The following is a 23,592-nucleotide window of genomic DNA, read 5'->3' on the forward strand; positions in this document are numbered from 1 at the left end:
AAGGTTTGAAATTAACTTCGTTTTGAGCCATCTTTCATAGTTGTCAAAATTCATATCATGATAATAATCTCCAGATTTTGTCCCCGATTTAAACATTAACAAAGCATTTGGAATGAAGCCATTTTCATTGCCAGCGTGTACGATGATGACTCGCTGTCCTTTGGAGACAGGTGCAAGTAGACCTGCATTTGTACCATCACCCCAGGCATGTCCTTTCGTGTGTGAGGAGTGAATGTACGTTTCGTCCATGTAGATAATAGGTCGCCCCTCATTTCTGTAACGACTTATATTTCTCAAATAAGACAGTCTTGCTGCACGAATATCATCCTTTTCGATGAGAACTTACCTATTGCTTTCCGATTTCCTCCACCTGAAGCCTAAATTTCTAATTATTTTCCAAAGAGCCCACTTCCCGCCACTGAAGTTAATCTTTTTCTTAATTACTGCCAACAACGATTTTAAAGTAGGACGCTCGCCTTGTGTAGTGTGAAATTCGTTAATCGTTCTTCGAATTACACACTTGTCAAAATCCTCTACATCTGTTTTAATTTTCCTTCTTGGCCGTTTCTTGTGAGGTGTGCTGAATTCTTTCCCCACTCGTTTATTATGTTCGTACTCTTTCAGAATGCATTTCAGAGTACTTATGGACACACCAGTAGCTTCAGAAACACGATTTTGTATTTGATTAACGTTAATCACATTGCAGCTGTCCGCTTCTTTCTTCATAAAACTGTAAACACTTATCACCATTTCTCTACTTTGGCTGTGTATTACTTTACGTCCCCCTATTTTCTTTACACCTCTGCCCACGCTTTGCATTCTGTTCGTGCTGAGTAGAAAGAGCGATGAATATGAAATGCCTATTAAAAATGGGTCAATGTTTTTGAAATGGAATTTACCACACGAAGTGAATTCGGTCGAGTCTGCCTTGTAACTGAGCTCTGAGTTCACCCCATCCACTGTTCGGGGTGGAAATGCACTGCACATCTCAAGGCCATAGCTCATGTCCCAGCAAACAGCCTATACCATATGCACCTTTCACGCTTATTTGCAAGCACCTTGTAAAAGATAAGTTTTACTACCCACGTACCCACCCAGAAACTATATCCAGGCCTACTATTACTGTTTGCAATAGAGGCTGCAATGTTTTATAGTTTTTCAATAAAAAGGAAAATTGTTAAAAACTGTAAGCAGATTTACAAGCCAACATAGCAAGTAACAGTGGGGAAAACCAGTCACATAGTGAAACATATAATGTAGTTTAAAAACAAATTAAGGTGCATAATTTATTGGCTCTAAACACCCAAACAATAGTAAAACTAAAAGGCAGTCATTTTATTTTTAATAACACAGAAAAGACAATTCTGACACAAGCCCCCGCCCTTAGAAAACTAACATTTTATATCAGATAGATGCAAAGCCTTGTTTCTTCGTCTTAATGCAAATCTACTCAGATACAACTATTACACTGACAATCAGCACATTATACATACATTATAGAATTTCCATACACAGCCATTTACTTTTCATCTGGGATTTACACGGATGTAAAAGTCATCAAGATATTAGCAAACTATGTTAGTAAAAGACATGCCCAAGATCACTATCAGAACCAAGTCAGTTCATCAAATGTTATGTTCACATTCACGGCTTTTGGTTACTAAATATTTATTATGAAACGTATGACAATATAACTGAGTAATATTCTCCATTCCTCTAGGTAATGGCAAATAAACTGACTGATGTGTTACAGAACTTTTCTACCATACTTTTGTTCAGAAGAGAATGCACCAAACATGTTCCCAAGTCCTAGAAAAACAGGAAAAAAACTTCAAAACAAACTATTTCTATTTCCCTCTCCTTCATATTCTCATTGCATGAATGAAGGACCTATCTCATCCACAAATCATTAACATGAAAATCCCCAACTTTACATAAAAACAAAGTTACCTCAATGCAAGAAACACCTCATAAACCACTTGCTGTGGAATAACAACTGCAAACCCTCCTTTACTCAAGATGCAAATCATGTCAGACTGAATCCCAGACTTCCACCAAGATGACAAGAATATTTTAATGTTGACACCCATTAAATAGTTTACACCAGAACTGAACATATATTCATGTAACTGGAGCTATGCATGGTCACAAAATCAGAAAATGTGAAATGTGTTACTAGGCACCATGCTGATCCTTATTGTGTAATTCTGTTCACCACTTTCATGAAAGGGAAGTGCACTGTAAAGGATAACAATTAATGTTGTTTAATCAACATCTTGTTAGTTAATTCTGTTGCAATCTGTTCACATGTCCACTGCATTACTCTTCTATGCTATTTCATCACACACCATAAATGGCAGTAACCCGTTGGCATCCTGTAATTGGCATGCAACTGTTGCACAATCTTCAAATCATCTTCCAAAGAGAATAACATGCAGGACAAGGCATTGTAAACTGAGTTACCAATTAAATCCACGGTGTACCTCAGAGGAAACTTAGACGGCAAGGCAAAATTGAGAAATATCTTGTACTTGTCTTTAACAAGCCTATCTTCATGTTAAAATAACAAGACTGCTTGTTACAACGCAGCTCACATTCTCTTACTAACATCCATGTTGTAGTATTTCAGGATACAAATATAGCTTCGGAAGAGTGAAGTTACTATAATAAAATACATAAATACAAAAACAACTTTAAAGCCCACACTATATTATACCTTAGTAGGCTGAATATGAACATATAAATACAGAAGTTTTGCAGTTAGAAATCAACTGTTATGGATTAGCTGTTACTCTTCCCAAAACAAATACAAAGGATAATCACAATATGTTATATATATAAAAAGCTGATTCCTGCACATTCATGTATCAACCCCCCCCCCCCAAAACACAAAATCCCCCCTAACAATATTTAGAAATTTCAGTATTAGATTGCAACTATATATTGAGAAATTGAAAGTGTAATAGAAAACACACACAATTATTGCTTTGGATAAGAAATTAGGTATAGCATACTGTCATATTAACATGTGACATTCTCTAGTTTGGCATTTCATGGTCCATAACATAACGCACCACAGATAGGAGTGGCACATCAAAAGATATTCATCAAAAACAAAGCAGCATAACGAACACCTTCAATGAAAGAAACAAAATATAGCAGGTAATGATGTGATGTGTATCAGTAACACTTCAATTATCTTTTTTATAGCATGTATAAAACTAAAACAGTTTAATATAATACAAGAAGAAATACAGATGTCTCTTTCACTGAAAAAATAATCCTGTCATTAACCCTCAATACAGTACACACCAGTCTCCAAAAATTACTACGAGTACAAATGTTATGTGTATTGTTCAAAAAGTCTGAGAGGGTGACATCTGTGAACATTAGTTTTACGCCACCTACATCAAAACCTAGACAATCCAACAATATGCACAATGTATTCTCCTCATAAGCCCTGTAAACCCAAACTCTAAAACTTCCAACACATAACCTCGTTCTTTGTACTTCTAATTCAAGCAATAAGTAGCTGTCAGCTATGCAACCACTGCTATCGAGGAGCCATTACCACCAAACCCACATCAAAGGAATAAAGATTTATCTTCCACCAAGAATATGCCGGCAGTTCTTCCCTCGGAAGTCAGCTGTGAGAAGTAAAACAAATAATTCTTCATGGAAGTTGTTTTGATAATTCATCAGCACCCATTGCACGTAAATTAGTCTAAACATGGCCGATAAAATGTAAATCTGTCACAAAAATGCAAAATATGTTGATGCAAGGCCACACATTATTCAAGAGGTAAGCTGTACAGACTGCTGCTGAAATGCAGTAAAACCCCTACACAAATATTTGAAAAGTAAAAACCCTTCACAACAGGTTAAAGTTTAACATCATGAACACTTCAGTTCAAACACTAGTATATGATGCTGCGACGCTTGTTCTTTCCTAGACATTTAATTTCAAGCAAGAACTTGCTCCATGACAAATGGGAAACACCCCATTTAATTTTACATCTACTACACTATGAGGAACAAAGACTTCAAATGACCAGACCAAAAGTGTATCATTCATTATAATGGAGGACTAAAAATCTGGAAAATATCCAAATTTGGCACAAGTTACGTAACATGAACACCATTGGTTAAAAATCCAACCTATTTTCCATTAATCTTCCACAGCTGTTCTATACTTCCAAATGAAATGAGAAAATTGCCAATACCTTGTTATAACATTACGCATATAACATCAAAACATTGTTACTTTCATATTTCAAGAAACATATTTATCAACAAATGAATAATAGATTAAAATAACTGTTTTGCCAATAGACTTAACACGGGACAACTATTAGGGTAGCTATCAGACTTACTTTCATGTTGCATTCCAAAAGGTAGAATGCTAAATGAATAAGTGGCTTTAAAGGAACACGAGAGAATAATTGTATTAATGTGAAACATTAGATCAAATAGTTTTAAAAGTAATACTTCAACAGTATCAGACTTTGAATGTATTTTCCCACTGGAGGTGCTTTGTTTCTGGATATTACCAGAAATTCCAATCTATCACCACCAGCCATTCATTACATCTTGCAATGGTCAGGCTGTTCTAATAGCCATGCTTAAAGATATAAGTATATTTATTTTCTCATGTCTTTTGTTTACTGTTTAGATTTTTTTGGCACCATTTTAATACACTTTCTGAACGTTGAACCTGTTATTCACAGTACCCGTCACAACTTCAAAGACCACTCCTCACCAAATGAGATAACTTTTCATGAATCTGGATCAATTCTAAGTTTGCAGCTGAATTATCATCTGAAACACTGTCCTGTCCATGTTGGTATCATTACCCCTCCCCCAGATCAATGAACTGTTTTGTGGCCATAAACTTTCTGTAATGACAATGCCATTCTTCTGCAATCTCACAACAAATTTAATGCACAATTCTCTGTTCTAAAAATTTATTGCCCACTCTTAGCAAACACCACACCAATAAATGCCTACTGCAACCTCATATCAATGATTCTGACACAACCGATAAATAGCGGAGTCATAGGATGTAACACACACCAACGCTAATCAGCACTGACAGCTGCTTCACAAAAACACCAGTCTAGTTATTTAACAAGACTGTATGTACTTCAGCTCTTTTATTACAAGGCAAACTGCTTCATCCTTAACATAATATTTACAACTACATCAGATATGTGTAGATACAACATACCTCAAAATGTTTTAACCTTAGACCAGTGACTACTTTTGGAACGTAAAATATGAGTGTAACTATACAGTTACTATCAATATTTAGCTTCCTTGTATGTTCATTTACAATCACAATCGGTTATGTCATCCAAGGGACTGGAGAAATTATGTTACATATGAGTCACATTAACCGATGAAAATAAAATCATATTTCAAGAAGAAATATATAGGATCATTTTGTACAGCACTAAAATTCACTTTAAATGTAAACTAGATCTTATTTTCCATATGGTTTGAATTATGTAAACCAAATTCCTGGCAAACAGCCTTCTTTCTACTGTCAATTTGTTTTTCACATCACCTTTATCCCTTTCCTTTTCAACTTCAGCCATTCTGCATTTTTAAGCCTATTTATTACTCAAGCTACTGTAGTTTTTTCATACATTTTCTGAGGCCACTGAGAAGTTAAGCACTTAAGGTCATTGTTAAAAATGGTTGTTGACACAGGGTAGAAGAAAGTCCCATTAAACTTTTCGCTGTCCAGAGGTGTATCCATGCAAAGAATTGGGGTGAGAACAGATTGCCAGATGCCATTATAAACAAATTGGTTATTCCATGTATGTCCTTGTAAGAGAGGCAGAAAAGCATGTTGTATGGAGATTCAATTAGTACCACTCAGTATTAGACACTATAGCCAAGATGCCACTATACTGAGGTCACTACAACCAAGTTCTACTATATACCAGGTGATTCAAAAAGGACTTTACAACTTTGAAGGTGTATAGAAATTTAAACAGAAAGCTTACAGAATCGGTTAGGTGTCATTTTGTAGCAAAACAAATCAAGTTTGACTCACATTGTGCTGTAGTATCGATTTCCGTCACCGCAAGCACAAGTGCATTTGAAAATGGCTACTTTTACAGATGCGGAGCACGCTCGCTGTGTGCTGTGGTTTGAAGAAATAAAATCTGCGACAATGGTTTAACGAAATTTTCACACCCAATATGGCAAGAATCCTCCCAGTAGACCTACAATTTACTCTTGACACAAGAATTTTGTTGAGACTGGTTGTTCTGTTCGCCATGACAAATCTCCAGGTCGCCCACATGTTTCTAGTGCTGTTGTGGAACGAGTGAGGGAGTGCTTTGTCCGTAGTCCAGCGAAATCAACGCGAAGTGCGTCTCGTGAGACTGGCATTCCACAACCGACCGTTTGGCGCGTGTTACGAAAATGTTTGCACTTAAAACCATACAGATTTACCATTGTGCAAAAAATTACTGACGAAGATAAAGTGGCTCGTCAGGAATTCTGCGCAGAAATGTTGCATCGGATAGGGGAAGACGAAACATTACTGGACTACATAATCTTTAGTGATGAATCGACATTTCATGTCACTGGTAAGGTGAACACCTGGAACTGCAGGATTTGGGGCAGCGAAAATCCACGTGCATTTCTGGAACACTTTCGTGACAGCCCAAAGGTGAATGTTTTGTGCCCTTAGCAAAGTTAAAGTGTACAGCCCGTTCTTTTTCCACGAGAGAACCATCAACGGTATCGTGTATCTGGATATGCTTGAAAATTTTCTCATACCACAGTTAGACGAAGATGACCAAAAAGGATGCATTCACTTCCAGCAAGATGGCGCACCACCTCACAGAAGTCCGGGATTTCCTCAATAACCGTTTCCCAGGTCGGTGGATTGGTCAAACAGGGTCGATAGCATGGCCACCTCTCGATTTTTTCTTACTGGGTTTCATTAAAGATCGTGTGCATGTTCCACCCTTACCTGCCAATCTCACTGAGCTCAAAGCTTGAATCACCGCCGCAGTTGCAGAAGTGACACCGGATATGCTTGATCGTGTTTGGCAAGACATTGATTTCAGGTGGGATGTCTGCAGTATCACCAATGGCAATCACATCGAACCAAAATGACTGTTTGAGGTAAAACTTGATTTGTTTTGCTACAAAATGACACAACCGATTCTGTAATCCTTCTGAATAAATTTCATAGTGTAATCACAATGAGTACAGCTTACAATGATGACTACATTACATCAACCACATTCATTACCACCACCATTAACATTGCACACGTGGAAAATGATTCACAGGGTAAGGAACATCTGAACTCTTAACATTCCCTTGAGGAACACATAAGATGTTAAAACATGTATCCTGTGTTTCTACACAGTCCAATAATTAATTTGTTTTACATGTTCTGATTTCTATACTAAAAAGACATACAAACACATTTACTGAATTTACATTTACCATTTTTGGCCTGGTATCCTAGTATTCAGAACATTGATGGCATTTTCTGCTACTGAACTGTATTAGCAATTTTGCTTTCATAGCCACTTATGGCTGGAAGGTTGCAACCTTCTGTTCCTCCCCTAAACTAAACATTCCAGTTCCAACAGCTTGACCTCGAATAGCTGAGAGCTGATTCAAATAATAATCCCTACCCTTCCTCCAAGAGCCATGGCTGTACAAATGCAATGGTAATGCATTCAAGCACAGTAAATTATGGAAGAGACTTAGTAGGCCAGACTTTTGCTTGCAAAAGATGGCTCTAATAAGCAATCAAGTGTTAAAACCACTTTAAAAAAGAATAAACACTGCCCTGCCCACAGTATGTTTTAAACTCGGTACAATATTAAGTCATAATTAATACTTAGAAGACAGGCTTGCGTTTCAATAATTTTCATATATGAATATCCATTATAAGCACTTTCATTACCTTTATATTCCTATTATATTGAGGTTACACTATATTCCATTTAATGTGTATAGAATATGGAGATACACTGCGCAAAACTCCAAATCCAGGCTAAGCAACCATGTCATGCATGTGTGGTGTTCCCCACATGAGGATTTGGAGAAAAGTTATGAGACAACATGTGCACGTAGAAAACTAGACTTTCTGCATTTATAAACTGTCACGTAAAATCTGGGATAATTCAACATCATCCAATTTTAACTCACACACACTTGACAAATCATGTGTTACTCATCACAGTACAATGACCACAATAGTAGCACAGCAAAATGCAATGGCTGAGAAACACGTCATTACTTTCTAATCTGCAACATTTCCTGACAACAGTTTTTAAAACAAATGCCATAAAACAGACAGGTCAAGATGCATATAAAAATGTGTGAGAAACATAAAAGCTTGATTCAGAAATACCTGTATGTTACAATGTGTGGTTTTATAAACCTTACAAAAATTCCACAATAAATTAAAATAAAACACTCAAGAAAATAAGACTCACACACTTTCCTAACCACTGTGTAAGTTGTTTGCAAAATGCACCACAGTGCTTTATATATACCTGAAACACTAGCAACTCATTTTACAACTTGGATATGCTATCAAACTTTATATCCAAGTATTATATTACCATAACACACTTTACCTAACCCACCCAAATAACTTTAATATAATCACATGTTAAGGAATTCCATTAATCATTATTATTACAGAATTTAGGATAGGATATTGGTTGAAAAATAAGATGGCCTTTAGAATTAAATATACATGACAGCTACATATTTTTATGGTAGCTGAGAAAGCAATTACAATGTTTCCTTGAAAAGAAAAGAAATTAGTTAGCGTTCGCAGGCTTACTTTGATGGAGGTATTAGCAAAGAAACGCATGGGAGAAGCACCGAGCTCAAGAAAAGTTTCAACTGGACCCCAAAGACCTGTATGTGCAATGTAGAAAGAGAAACTATACCAGTATCAACAGAAGTTGAAGCTGGGCTTTGTGATTGCACACACACACAAGACAGACAATGTAGCTAGCTATCCCTTCAAGCAATTCACAGCCAATCATAAATGTAAAAACATTTTTCATTTAACAGGTCATCATCAGATATATCAATATAACAAATGTCAGAGAATTAATAACAAACTCACAAAAATTTATGAAGAATTTGGTATTGTAGAATATGAGTTGAAGTTTCAGCATACAAATCAAAGAACTATTTCTCCCAGAAATCAAAACATTTTCAAACCTTGTCATAAATTAAGGAAACTAAAAATTATGACCTCCCTCTGCAAAGGAAGACTAGAAAAACAAGCAGCAGCTAATGTTCCACATTTTGAGTTGTGTCCAGTGCTCTTAGCAAAAACATCTGCACAACCGACTGGGGCACATTATACAAAAACTGCACAGATAATCTTAACCAGTGTATGTGTATAAAACAAATACTATTGGTTGACAGAAACCATCAACATATCTTTCCTATTTAATACAACAAGTAGCCTAATATATAAACCCCCCGAAAGCAAAACACAAGGTGGAATGGCTCGTCGAAGCACAAAATCCTCTACATTCTTTTTGCTTATCTCATGTATATGTGAACAGGTACTATAAATATGGTTGCATAATACTGAACAGAACCTCCCACCCACCAGTAAGAAGCTATATATTTTCAATATGAAAACATCAAAGTATCATGTAATGTCGCCAGTTCACAGTAACCAACAGCAGTCACCCCCACAATGTGACAACCTGGATCCAACAATAACAAGACTGAAAGAATATGGAACTGATTTTTAACACGATTAACTCAAATTTCCTAACAATGCAAAGAGGTCGGAGCAGATGACTGAGGAGGTAATACTTAATGTAACTAACAGAATGTCTCAGCAACCAGTTACCAAGGCCCATATTTATGAACATGCCAAAAACATATCAGAAATAACTTAATGAGATAAGAACAAATGCAATTTGTATGCATATAGATTTTTAGATGTTATTGCAATCAAATTAAAAATGGACTGGGCTGAAACAAATGATTCAGCATAATGTTGTCCAAATATGTATCATGCATGTACATCTCCATCACATGCATTTTGTATGATCATTTGGCACTGATGAAAGATCTCTGAAAGTCAAAGTACAATACAACACCAAATGATACTAAACTGTACAATTTACTTGACCGTGTCACACAAAAACATCAAAGCACTTAAAAATTGTGAGTGGTAATGTACCTTCAGAAAGTATCAAATGGCATGGAATAACTTAGATGATGACATTTGTAAAACTACCCATCAACTGCTCCTCCAGCAACTAGCAATTCATTCAGTTATACCATAAAGACTTCAATGCATTCTTCCATTTACTTAAGATTACAACCACACCTGGAAAAATGTCATAAGGAGGTACATGAAGAGCAGACTTGTAAATCCATGATCAAGAGATCACACATATCTCCAAACAATTTTTCCAGTTCTGGTTATGAAGTACCAAATAGCATGCATTAAGAGTTGGAAAAACTGCAGCCAAAGACTTGGATACACAGTTCTGCTCTGTCACAGATGCTACTACATCACGTGTCCTAATTTTGGAATACAGAAATTTTTATTTTAAAAAAGAAATGTGAATGTCCAGAAGAATAAGGAATGAGACATGGAAGCATTGAGACTATTATATTAATATTTTGTATGGATCATAAAGCTTTGGTAACTTTTATATAACTGCTAAGAATTTTTAATTTGCCATTTTTTGACAATGAAACACTAACCACCTCAAGTACAAACAGATGAAGGCCCTTTCAAATACCCAGGCACATGGAAAGTCTCTACAAATCTATACCCTTTCTGAATACAAGGCAATTGATCCAAATATTGATCCTTGGAAACATTTCTAGTCACTTTGTTTCTCAAACTGAAGGCAAGATTCACGTGCCTTGAAGGATAATAAAAATGAAGCCAAGCCATAAATGCTAAGGTAAAAGATCTGGAAAGAAAAGCCTTAATTTTAAAATAAAGAAATATTTAGTACATTACCGGTGGAATGGCTCCAGGTCCAGCACCTGCAGAAGAGAAACATGCCTTTGTCAAACAGAAAACCAGTCTTAACAATATATTTATATCGCATCAAATTCTGCTCATTAGTTCAGCCACATTATTGCTAAGAATCAATGGGTAATTATAATATCAATTTTATCGTAAATGTGATTGAACAAGGTATTTCCACTGAAATCCTCAAACCGTAGAAAATCAACTTTCTAATGCTTAACAAATTGCTACAGGCACTATAGTTTCTACAAATTTGACTAAACAACCCAATCTCCACCATCAAAAGTGCTGTAAAGAATGGTATACTGACTAACCTCCAACAGCATCATAATCTCGAATGACTGGGTCAGCACCAGGTGAGTCATAACCAGCCGGAGTCTGTCGTAATGCCTGCTCTTGCTGATCCAACAAACTGCTTAACTGATGAGCCTTTGAAAAAGAAAAAGGCAACAAACAAAATTCAGAATATCAATCGATATGGTTGCTCGACTTATCTCTTTGTGAATGTCAAGCAGTCTGCATGACATCCTGTATTGCACAAGATTGTGGATTCATGAAAGCAGGTTAAAGAGGAAATGTGTACCTTAAATTTAAATTAACACATAAAGCATTCAACTTTTAAAACAATAGTTTGCAAAATTAATTAGAAAAGGAAATAAAAAGATGATCCTGAAATAGAAATATACAGAAAACCAAACATTGTGAAGGTACTGAAACATTCAGTTTTTTTAAATTTCTAATGCTTTCCCGCAACTATCATTTTCCCGTATTCATCGTTATTTCCCACCCCCGCCAAAAACGATGCATCGAGGTTTCACTGTATATACTCATTGCAACAGGTACTTAGTTGAAGTTTATTCTTCTATACAGTAGTAATCAGGCAGGTAAGAAAACAACGCAGAATTAAACATTTAACTCTATCCGAGACTTTCTCACAGTAATGAAACATCTTGCACTGTGACTGAAAATTAGGAACTGTCACTTATAAGTAAAGTCCCAACAATTTGCTGTAAGCATGGAATAATACCCATATTTTACCCACGATCTTCTGCACTACAGTTCAAGTCCCACCAACATTCACGTACATGTGTAAATGCTTATATGCCATCACATATTTTGTCTTCATCCTTCAAAATTAACAATCTCCTAGCACGGCTAGCAATAATGCTGAACAATGTTGAAAAGGTCAATCTGACAGCTCTTTAGCTAATTGCTAAGACATATTAAATTAAATCTAACCACTTTTGTTTCATTGTCATAATTAGAAACCAACACTTTTCACTTGAACAGTACAAAGAACACATATACCTTCAACTACTGTCTACTAGTCAAGAAGCAAAGTACATAATGAAAGGAGCAAACATTTCAACACAGAAAACAATAAATGGAGCAAACACTTCCACATATATTCTCCTAGTGTGCTAAAAGGCAAAGCACCAGATGGCAGGTTGTAACAGTGTCTGGCATTATTATTGGAAGAGATGCACTTTCCATCCAGATGGTAACAATCTAAGTTTCTTCACTTTAACCAAAGAGAGGCACAGAGGGGTGGTTAATGGCATGTTTACAGATCATCAGCTACATATAGCTTCAGAAGCAAAATTGCAAGCAGGGAAAAAAGTTGGGGGGATAGCTTGTCAGAAAATTCACACAATGGCAAAGGCGGTGGAAAAAATCTCACTTTATGCAGCATGCACCATTCAACATTTCTTAAACCATTTCATGAATGACTTTCACTACACTACACCATACAGAATTTCAACCAAAGTTCTGGTGCAATCAGCAACCCACAGAACCATAAATACACAGTGACAAAAATGTAGGACCTACCTGCATAAAAAGTGTGTTTTCTTGCTGACGCCGACGCATTTCTTCCTCCTGGTGGTGCATTCTCAGTTGCATTTCCTCCTGCTGCCGACGCATACGTTCTTCATCAGCCAACCGCTGTTCTTCAGCCTGACGTTCCTTCATTTCCCATTCCCGTTTCTGACGCTCCCGATCAAGTTCACGCTGACGCAGTTCTACAATAAGACGACATTTTAAAGGAAAAACAAGGCAAAAAATTACAAGTTGCTGCAGTTTATGGCACAGTAAAAGTGGCAAGCTCAGATTAAATCAGCCGCAAAATTCAAATCAGCATTATCATACGGTAATTCCTACATTAGATCATCATGGTTGCCACTACAGAAACAAACCCCCCAATCAAGTTCACTTTGACAATGACGTTGAAGACACATATTTCAAAATTATACTGGTACCCCACACAACAGGTGTTGTACTAACAGTTCAACACCACGTTGTCATGATGCACGATCCAAGCATCGGGCTGAAGTTCAGGTCTTCTCTGATGAACAGCCTCACGTAACTACCAATATTTCCAAACAACAATTCTGGTTCATTGTTTAACCTCGTTCAACAAGCTCAAGGAGAACAATGCCCTGTTTAGTTATTACTCACTCACAACTCAATGCAACAGTAAGCAGTCTGGGGATTTAACTGTCACACTGCGCGTGTGCACACATACAAAACAAAAGGCATGTGTGTGTATATGTATCAATAAAACATTTTAGTGAAGATCTCTTATTAAAACTTGTAACTTATTTGCACAATGCACCATTTCACAATATAATATGGTCACACAACAAATTGCCAAACAATGCACTGATGCAAATACATTAATAAATATGCAACTAATTACAAGCTGGGAAAATTTAAAATTAATATGTGTGTATACAGATAAATGTATATTAAAACAGTAATAACCTCTTTAAAAGTACAAGGTAGTAAAATTCAACTTTAGTCTACTTCAAAGAAAAATATCTTTTCTCTGCAACATATGACTTTACCTTCTAAGAAAACAAATGCATTCCTTTTGGTCAGCATAGTGCAGTCATCCAGTATGAGGAATTTGCAGCTGATGTAAACTTCTCTTCCTATGATCATTTTATAAGTATAGAATTTATATGGTCCAAATAAAATATTACATTCACTGCACCATACTTCATGTATATAACACAATATTCCAAAGCAGATTAAGAAATTTTTCTTCTTTTGGACTTTGAAAACTCTAAACTAAACCTCAATAATAATAAAACATTGACCTACATGTGCACACAATTCGACAAAACTTACGTTCCCTGAGAATCTCTGTTTCATGTTCATAGCGAGCATATTCCATTTGAGCCTCAAGTTTCTCTTCCTCCATCTTCATTTCACGTGCTAATGCTTCTTCCTTTTGTTTGTATAATTCATGAAGCTGTTTCCAGCGAGTTCCATACTCATATTCAAAACTCCCAGGGGATGCAAACCGAGGACCAACCTATAAGAAACATGTATTATAAATTTAAGTAATATAACAAGAAATAATCAGACATTTTAAGTCAAACACTATGCTTACTAGTTTAATATTTACCTCTCGTGCCTTGTAGTATTCAGGATTCTTCTTTGGCAAGTTCTTTTCGGCGTAACCATCTACATCATCTAATTGTTCAAATGGTTCCAACACAACTGGACGAAGGGAACTGAAAATTGTAACACAAAATTAAATACTCCAGAATTTATGTCCAGAATAGTCATTCTATAATATGCCTGGAAACCAAATGCACATCTTGAAGTTTAGCTCATAACAATACTCTGAAGGTTGAGCTGACATGGAACCCCTTTGAACCCATAGCATGTTAGGCTGGGGCCACACGACCGTACAAAGTACATCCGTTGCAACAGACACTTTTGTATGGACGTAGGTAAGGACACCACACGAGCGCCATTTACCGCGGCAGCTTGAAAGGATTGGGGGGGGGGGGAAGTACTGTCTGTACTTACAAATCATAATTCTATGACGGACGTCACGATGTGCGTTACAACAGACATACTTTGTACAGTCGTGTGGCTCCAGCCTTAACCGACAGTTTTTGCAACCATATAAGCTAAAGCCGTTAAAAGCAAGTTAATAAACAGTAAGAGGGACTAAATTAACCAGATCACGATGTTATTGACATCTATTAATTGCCTATTTAAAGCTGTACTAAAGATAATATACTGAACAAAGGATAGATGACACATGGGAACTATCCACTCAATCCTATACAAGTGTAATTATGACCCAAAGTCAAAACTGAATAAATAGATCAAGTGTACATGGGACCAGATACAAACAGTTCAGGTAGGTGACAAAATTGTGTATGGACACCAATCATAAAATCAATTCATATACCACCTACACAGCTTACTCATCGACCTGATGAAACAATGGTAAACGTCTACCAGGCTACATGGCTCTACAAACCCTTGATACTCACCTTAGATGGAAAATGCTACATAGTGACAGGGATTTCTGGTATTCTCAGTTCCATATATTGTACCAGAATACAAACTTTATACACATACTTACGCAGTAAGGAAAAAGCATCCTTCAGTACATCGTCGCAATGCCATTTGTGCTCCTGGTTTTCTAGCAAATTCAATAATGCCTTCCCCCATCGACTTTCCACGTTCATCAACAATAATAACGGCTCGTTCAATCTGGAAGTACAGACAGTTTAAGCATTAAATTTTACTTTTAAAACATACTACAGAGCCACTGCAATTTAAAATATGTTCTTCACAGTTAATTTAAAGATGCCATCAACATGAACTATACAGCACTGATAAATCGTACAAGAAAGACATTGTGGCCTAATTTAAGGTAACAACCCGTTAACTGTTTGGAGACAGAGAAAATTACAAAAAAAAACTGATAGGATTGCAGCTCTCTCACTGAAGCCCACTTAAATATAAAGCCAACAACTTGGCCATGATATTTAGTACCCCAGTTGAGAATCAACTTATACTTAATAGAACTTCCTTGCATTCCACACTTCTAGATCAGGTTACATCTGCAACATTACTGCATCTACTTTCATTCAAAAATATGGGACTTGATGAAAATATGATTCTACAAAACTTTGCTATCTAATGACAATGTGAGACCATCTGGAAGCAAGACACTCTTGGTATGCAGAATTCTTCATTGTAAAAGACTGCATATTATGATAATTTTAAATTCATTAATAGAGGTAAACCAAGGTGACTAGAAACTCCATGGCATACAGGAAACAGTATTCCTGAGGCCAATACATAACTAAAGCCACTTAAAAGTGTAAAGAGGAACAATATAATGTTTCAGAGATGCTGCTACAGGATTAGGAACAAAAAGCTCTTAACTGCAATTGAACTCACCTCCCCAAACACTGAGAAAGCCTTCTCAAGGAGCTCATTGCTCACCCATGGAGTCAAATTCTTCACTTTCACTGCTGCACTGTGAGGAGCAAAGCGAACTTTCAGTGCTCTGCCTTTTCTCATTTGACCATCCAACTCTCTCTTTGCTTTTTCTGCATTAGCCCGGTAATCCTAAAATGGTCAAAAGGATGGTATCACATACCAGCAACAGAAGCTGCTATGTAGATGGAGAATGGTAGTAAGTCTGATATATAGCAGTTTACCCAATGCCTAATGTGCCCCCCAAAAGTTCCCAGTTTCTTTAAAAATACCATGAAATGATAAAATACACTCAGAAATGTATTAACCACTTTTCTTGAAACAAGCTCAGATATATATAGCCGCATGGTTTAATCACAAATATCATACGGTAATTCCAATTTTTTTCTTCACAGCTTGTACTCAAGAGAATGTGAGAGAAAAGATAAGAACTGGTTTAGTAAAACAGCAAATACCAGTAAAATAAACAATGAATTCATGTTATTATCACTTACCAATCTAATAAAAGCAAAATTCTTCTCTTTATTGACAAAAAGTTCAGCAGTTTCTCCAAAAGGCTGGAATAGTTGTGTTATCTCATCTTCTGTTACATCACTAGTCAGATTACCAATATATAAGCGACATCGACCAGTAAACTTCTTCTCACGAATATCTTGAGGTGCAAGGTCATGTGTTGGTGCTGAAAGGCCTGCCAATCTCTCGTTCAAACGATCCTGTTAAATGAAACAGGTATGCAGTATACAAAACCAAATCACAAACACAGGAACACTGTTCACGACACAATCAAATAAATTTTTGAATGAATAAATTCAACACATAGTAGTGACATGTGACATGCGTACACACTGCCACATCCATATTCACTTCACAACTTCAAGTTATGGGGATAAAAATGATTTCAGAGAATGTTTGTTTTTTGGGAGAGTAATTTTAATAATAGTAAATGGATACAAAGAGAACACTTCTGTATGAATCAACAATAAAACAATTTTATTTTCCATCTGAATTATTTTAATGAACCAGATAGACTGACCTTGAATGGTAGCTCTCTCCTAAATTCTTAATAGTGTCATTTCTATGTACCTAGAGCTTGAAAACCACTAAACTCTTCATACTGTTGTATACTACTAAAGAAAAAGGTCTTCTCTGCCAAAGCAGACTCAAAACATACAACCACCAGCAAAAACTATTACTCTTTTTTTAAAAGTAAATACACAGCTTACAATCAGATGTCATACCATATCAGAACAAAATGCTGTCCACTTAATGCTTGGAACCACAGTCCCAATATTAGTTACCTCTTTGCCTTTACCACCCTACAGGTACCCACATTTGGTCATTTGCTGAAGAAATATGAATTATAACAATCAGCACTCAACTGCTCAGGATACAGACCCTAGACTCAGATGTCTATTCATCACATATTTTGAAGAACAAGCTCATACAAATATTAAAAAATAAGTTTTTACCTGAAAGAAAAACCAATCTCTAAGATAAAGATCAACTTGTTTTCTGCTGATTAAGAAAATCAAGTTTGCTCCAAGAATCATATGAAACAAATTCATATGCTCTGTAGGTAAAAATGCAAAATTATGACAGTTAAAACAAGTGATACATATTTCCACCACTGGGCCTTAGGAAGGTTAATGGAAGGTCCTGGCCTAGATCTATGGACATGATGGCATCACAGAAGTAGTGCTTGAGGAGGGAGTAAACATCGGAGGGCACAACACATGGGCAGTGGAGGATATTACAAGCAGTATATGACAACTTTGTTATTGGTTATGGATGAACAAAAATTTGACACAATGTCAGGGCACATAATAACTTCACAAACATACAAATGCAACAGAACTGAGGCTGTTGAGTCCATATTAATGTTACTGCATGTGAAATATTAGTGAATACCGGCTGAGAAACCTCCAGCAGAGCATTTTAGGTTCAAGGTAGGCCATAAAAGATCTTTTAGGCTTAAATACCTTATATTACTTTTAGTTTCGGGGATTAAAACCAAGATCAATCATCAATGGACACTTAAAATCCATTTCCACATCCTTCAAATCAGGGCTGTGGAGTCGGTACTAAAATCTCCAACGCATTCATAAAAGCTCAATATGTATTCATCATCATCAGGCACTAATGCCTGTTCCAGCTTCAAATTGATCTTCCCATCTTCTTCTTGGCCGACCTCGATCTCATTTCCGAGTAGGTTTGTAGCTGAGCCCAGCCTTAGGAAGTCTGTCTTCAGACATTCGTTCCAATATGTATTAATAGGGGTAAACCTACTAAAATGGTAAATGGCACCATAAGAGATTTCATCACCACCACGTGAATCATCAGGCTACCTTTTAGACTTATAACCTATATTTAAACATACGTCTAATGGTTATTGCAGAAATCGGATGATTTGTAGACAGTCTGTATTCTTAAGATACCGGAGCAAAAGTTACAAAGCATTATTCCCACACAATGTGGCTCAACGCGCCGTCGATTCTTCCCAAGTGTTAGACTGCCAGGGGCTCACACGGTATATCGAGGTCAGAGTCAGTACATTTTTACTGACTCCACCTAAAATTGCTTCTGACTCTACACCCCTGCTTCAAATGCTTCAACATTAATTTTTTCTTTCATGTTCCCTTTACTCCAGTACTGCATGTCAGAGTGGAGAAATGACTCAACCTTCAAACACAAGTACCCATCTGAGCAGGTGCAGAGCCATTCCAATACATGGCACAGAAACACCAGCTGATCCTCAGTTCTCCATCAATTTCCTAAGTTTTCAGTGTTTTGTCTGATTCTTGTATTTTTAGTATTCTGTAGTTTATACAGAACTAAATACACTCGTTGAATGACTGGTAACACACACATTGCTTCGACAGCAGAAACTCCCTTTAGTAAAGCGCACTGTCCTTCGGACACCATTCAGCACAAATCAAGTGCTTGGCTAGAACCACAGTTCATCATAATTTTGTAACATGCTATTTTCATAATTTCAAGACATACAATTCCCATTCTGTGTACAAAGCATGTTTAATCCAATCTACTCGACAACTGCAGTTTTGGTCAAAACATATTACTCCATTCATGTCACTGTCTCATTCCTTCTTCTCACTCCTATTTATACTAATTACACTACCCAGAAATCTCATCTCAATAATGGGTAGATATCTAATATGACCTACCTCTCTATTGCCCCCACCCAAAACACCCTCAAACATGCACACACACACACACACACCTATCGTTGCAATCTTAATTATTCGTTACCTTGATACTTTCATTAGCTGGGATTACTTGAAGCAGACAAGAATAAAGTATCTTGAAAGGGTACAAGACTGCAGAAATTACATGCATCATTAAATCTCTCCAACAAAATGCTAATCTTTAATCTTATGGGAACAGCAGGGAATTAAATCCTGCTGTACTACCTGGCCGCAATACAACTATGAGGTTACGGTTTAGTGGTAAGGTAGTGCGAGACACAGCCAGCCGAACTGCAAGTCTTGATGCATAGTCAATAAGGATAAAATACACAGCAGCTTGAAAGCATGCTATGTCAACAATTTGAAAACAGAACAAGGCCCATAATGTTTCAGAATCATAAAATTTTCATTTCTTAATGAATGGTAATTTCTTAAATACTGCCAATTTCAACAAACCATTGGATAACAGCTTAAAAAATGCTACACTACACACACAAGACACGAAATTTGGGTGCTTACATCCTGGTTGCGCATGCCCCAGTCTTCACGTGCCCCAGCTCCACCACGAAAGCGGTTCCCTCTGCCTCGGCCACTACCAGCTGCCCCTCGGCCTACACCACCCTGACCATCTGCATCCTCACCCTCGACATTTTTTTCTGCATTCACCTAAAATGCAATGAACTATTTCCAACACAAAAAGAACTCCTCATGACATGTCACAGAAGAGATACAAATAAGAACAAAAAATGATTTGACATTCTGAGGTCAAATTTAGATAGTGTATGTAACAAAATATTTTTGGAAACATCACATGGTCTATACTTATATGTTGTCATCTAATCATTCAGCATAAGCACAAAAAATTGTTTTATGGGAGTTTCTGCAAAGCCAAAAAAAAAAGGTTCACTCCCATACATCTTCATAAAGAACATGCTTACATGTTTTCCCTTACTGGGATCATGTTTTTGGAAAATACATAAACCAGAAAAACTGAAATGATTGCAGTATATAAAGATTGGCCCGAAAGTTGCACTACCCACAAGTTGTGATTTTAACTCACCAGACAGGACTATTATTATCTGCTGAAGCAGACTCATTTATTCATTCACATTCACTCTTATTTTGTTTCCTGAGACACAGTAGAGATATCACCAATATTCAAATGTTGATGTTTTGTTGCACATGTTCGATGACTGCCCGTATGGCCATTTTAAATAACCCATATATTTCCAAATTCTTACCTACTTACCATTTATCACCTTCACACCATATTTGATGTAAGATAACCTATGCTGTAGAAACAGTGACATTAAATAACAATAAAATGTAGAAGAACTACCATATAAATATTTTGTCCTTGGTTTTTGTAGCAGTATTGAAGTTCATAATGGCTAAGTTCAAAAACACTATGAAAACAGAGAGTTACTTACTATAAAAACACCAGGTAGCTATAGCACACATGAACCTGATAACCATACAGTTGACAGTAAAACTAACATCCATAAAACTGTGGAAACTGGTATGTGGTAAAAAAAACTGACAGTGGCAACTATAAGCAACACACTAGAGAATTAATATTTATTTTATGACTTTACGGCTTACTTAAAGCTGGAGATTTCGGTCTTCTGGTTTGTTGCACCGTGTAGTATGGTGTTAAAACCTTAAATCCTACTTATAGCTGACAGTAATTCAGATTATAAATATTCAATAACGGAATAGGAAAAGTTATGGATTGAAGCAGCTGTACTGTTGTTGTTTCTCGGCTCTACAACCCCGTTGTGGGTTTTCGCTGCCTCCTTTTTGGTGGCTTCTTGGTCTTGGTTGTGAAGTAGTGAGTGACCAGCCCACTGACTGCACAATTTCTACTCAAACCAGATTTGACTGCCAGAATCATCTAGCAGTTAATCTGGAGACTTGGGTGAGAAAGATGGCCACTGAATTTTGCTTACAAAACATCTCGTATCATGCTCGTAAGATTCTTTCACATGCCATACATCTACGACATGGGACCTCTGGCTTTGCTTCCCCTCCGAAGGAAGCTGTGCTACCGATTTTTATCCCCCTTAAAAGTCCATTGACCTCGGCTGGGATTGAACCCGCGGACCTTGGGTCCAGTGGCAAGCATGCTAACCACTAGTCCGAGGGCTGAGGACAGGGACCAGTGGCAAGCAATTGAAAACACGGTAATGAAGATTTCTGTCTTCTGGGTTGTTGTGCTGTGTAGTCTGGTCGATGTTAACCAACGTTTCAGAGGTCATACTGCCTCCGTCATCAGGGCGCAACAACCCAGAAATCTTCATACTCACCGCTGTGAAAACCTCAAATCTTACATGGTAATGAAGCTTCAAATTCTACAAAAGGTGGGGAAATTGCAAAGGAATTTTCTCATTCAATTACTATAAATAATCCAGATATAAGAGTGAAGCATAGGACCTTACAAGCTTTTACTTCCATTTCTGTCACCCTCTATTGATATGTTTTCATTTACAAAACTGAGAGATGCAGTACGACTGTTTCATAAGAATGTACTAAGCAATTTGTAGTACATTACTAGTGGGAACAGTTTATTTAAATGTTTACATTCATCCAACATAATGTATTTTTATTTATAATTAGCAGGATAGTGTATGGTAGAAGGAACAGCCACTATCACAGTTGCATGGCTTGTGCACATGATATGCAGTGCAGTACTGTGCCATCCAAAGAAAAGTTAACAGGTGTCAGTGTTTTAACTGTGATTTCTTCAAGTTTGTGTTTTTCAACAGATTGGATAATTTTCCTTTTGCCCAACGAACACTGTGCATGTTTAACAAATATTGCAATGCTGCAGCCAGAAGTGCTTTACTCTTGTCTTTGGAACACTATAGAATAAGATTAAACTGGTCTGAGTTTACAGAGTATTAGCTGTAACACATTAGCTTTGAAAAAAGCATGCTGCAGCAGAACCACTGGTCTTTCACATAGCCTACACTTCTGGTTTTCCAACTTCCTTGCGTTCAACATTAACATGCATGGAACTATTTCCACCATACTAAGTTTCTGTACATATTTAATGCTACAGGCACACAAAGAACATGTTCTGGGACCATTTTGTACATCACTTCGACTTTACACGAAGGAAATAAAAACATACCGTGTAACTACATTCTTATGCCCTTGAAGGACACGTTCCTTTAAAAATACAAGGTATATTAACTGTGTGGAACAGCCATGCTGATCATCACTTACTAGACAATGCAAATTTTATGAAGTGGATGGGGAAGGCAAAATATTTTAATAATCCGCACATTTCTGCAAAACACATGCAGCAAATTATTTTTACTTACATCTTGACGCATTCCGCCTCTCATGTCATCTCTCTGTCGACCTCCTGGCCCACCAAATCTTTGCCGCCCTCCGCCACGTCCTCCGCCCCTACCACCCATCGAATGATTATGTCCACTTTGATTTTCTTGTTGCCCATCAACATTTTCTGCGTTCATTTCTACTTTAACAACTGACATATCGAGCTGTAGTCCCGTATTTAATACTTATTGCTCCAGAAATGTATGTATCTACAACTTCAGGACAAGACAACGCACCACTCAACTTCACAAAATGGCGTTTCCTCTTCAAGAGAACGCTTGGGTGCGCGGATTTGTGGGTAGAACGTTCGTCTCTAGCCATATCTCGGCTCCTATTGGTCAATATTTAGACTCTATATTGTCATTGGATGTTCGAATCACGAGTTCCGACTAGGCAATGAAACGAAACCATGGCCAACTTCGGCAAAAGAATAAATTGTTACGTGCTGATTCATAGTTCGAACCCTGGCGACAGATGTTGATACCAAGTGTGGAACGCACAATGGTTAAGTGAAAATTTTACTCATACGTCCATTTATTTATTTGTCCAGTATATCAATATACACTGATATTGGACATGTCATGAATAAACGTAAAATACAATAAATATTGAATTAAAAATAATGACGAAAACCTTGAAAAGATTAATATACCTCAGCTGTGAATCAATTACAAATGTATATAAAGTGCAGATATAGGTACATAAAAATAATAAAAAAAAAATTCAGTTAAATCTACATTGTCATTGAATGTTCAAATCACGTGTTCC

The 23,592-nt window shown here is 36.8% G+C and overlaps 1 protein-coding gene across 3 annotated transcripts in view; it reads right to left on the reverse strand.

The window, feature by feature from the left end:
- LOC110833668 (protein no-on-transient A) overlaps positions 1-23,124 on the reverse strand; it is a 48,874-nt gene extending 25,750 nt beyond the window's left edge. For 2 of the 3 annotated variants that reach the window (XM_022071994.2, XM_022071991.2), the window contains exons 1-10: positions 22,806-23,124; positions 19,999-20,145; positions 16,771-16,989; positions 16,238-16,408; positions 15,411-15,541; positions 14,433-14,541; positions 14,153-14,339; positions 12,851-13,041; positions 11,335-11,449; positions 11,009-11,034 (exon numbers count right to left, since the gene is read on the reverse strand). In XM_022071994.2, coding sequence (XP_021927686.1) covers positions 11,009-11,034; positions 11,335-11,449; positions 12,851-13,041; positions 14,153-14,339; positions 14,433-14,541; positions 15,411-15,541; positions 16,238-16,408; positions 16,771-16,989; positions 19,999-20,145; positions 22,806-22,982 — 1,473 coding nt within the window. In that variant the 5' untranslated portion in view covers positions 22,983-23,124. The remainder of the gene's footprint in view (positions 1-11,008; positions 11,035-11,334; positions 11,450-12,850; positions 13,042-14,152; positions 14,340-14,432; positions 14,542-15,410; positions 15,542-16,237; positions 16,409-16,770; positions 16,990-19,998; positions 20,146-22,805) is intronic. The other variant, XM_022071992.2, reaches the window with a different exon arrangement.
- Between the last annotated feature and the right edge of the window lie 468 nt (positions 23,125-23,592).

This window comes from Zootermopsis nevadensis, unplaced genomic scaffold (assembly GCF_977971745.1).
Source record: "Zootermopsis nevadensis isolate Lab colony 2312 unplaced genomic scaffold, Znev_1.0 Znev_ptg000002l, whole genome shotgun sequence".
In the NCBI taxonomy this organism is placed as follows: domain Eukaryota; kingdom Metazoa; phylum Arthropoda; class Insecta; order Blattodea; family Termopsidae; genus Zootermopsis; species Zootermopsis nevadensis.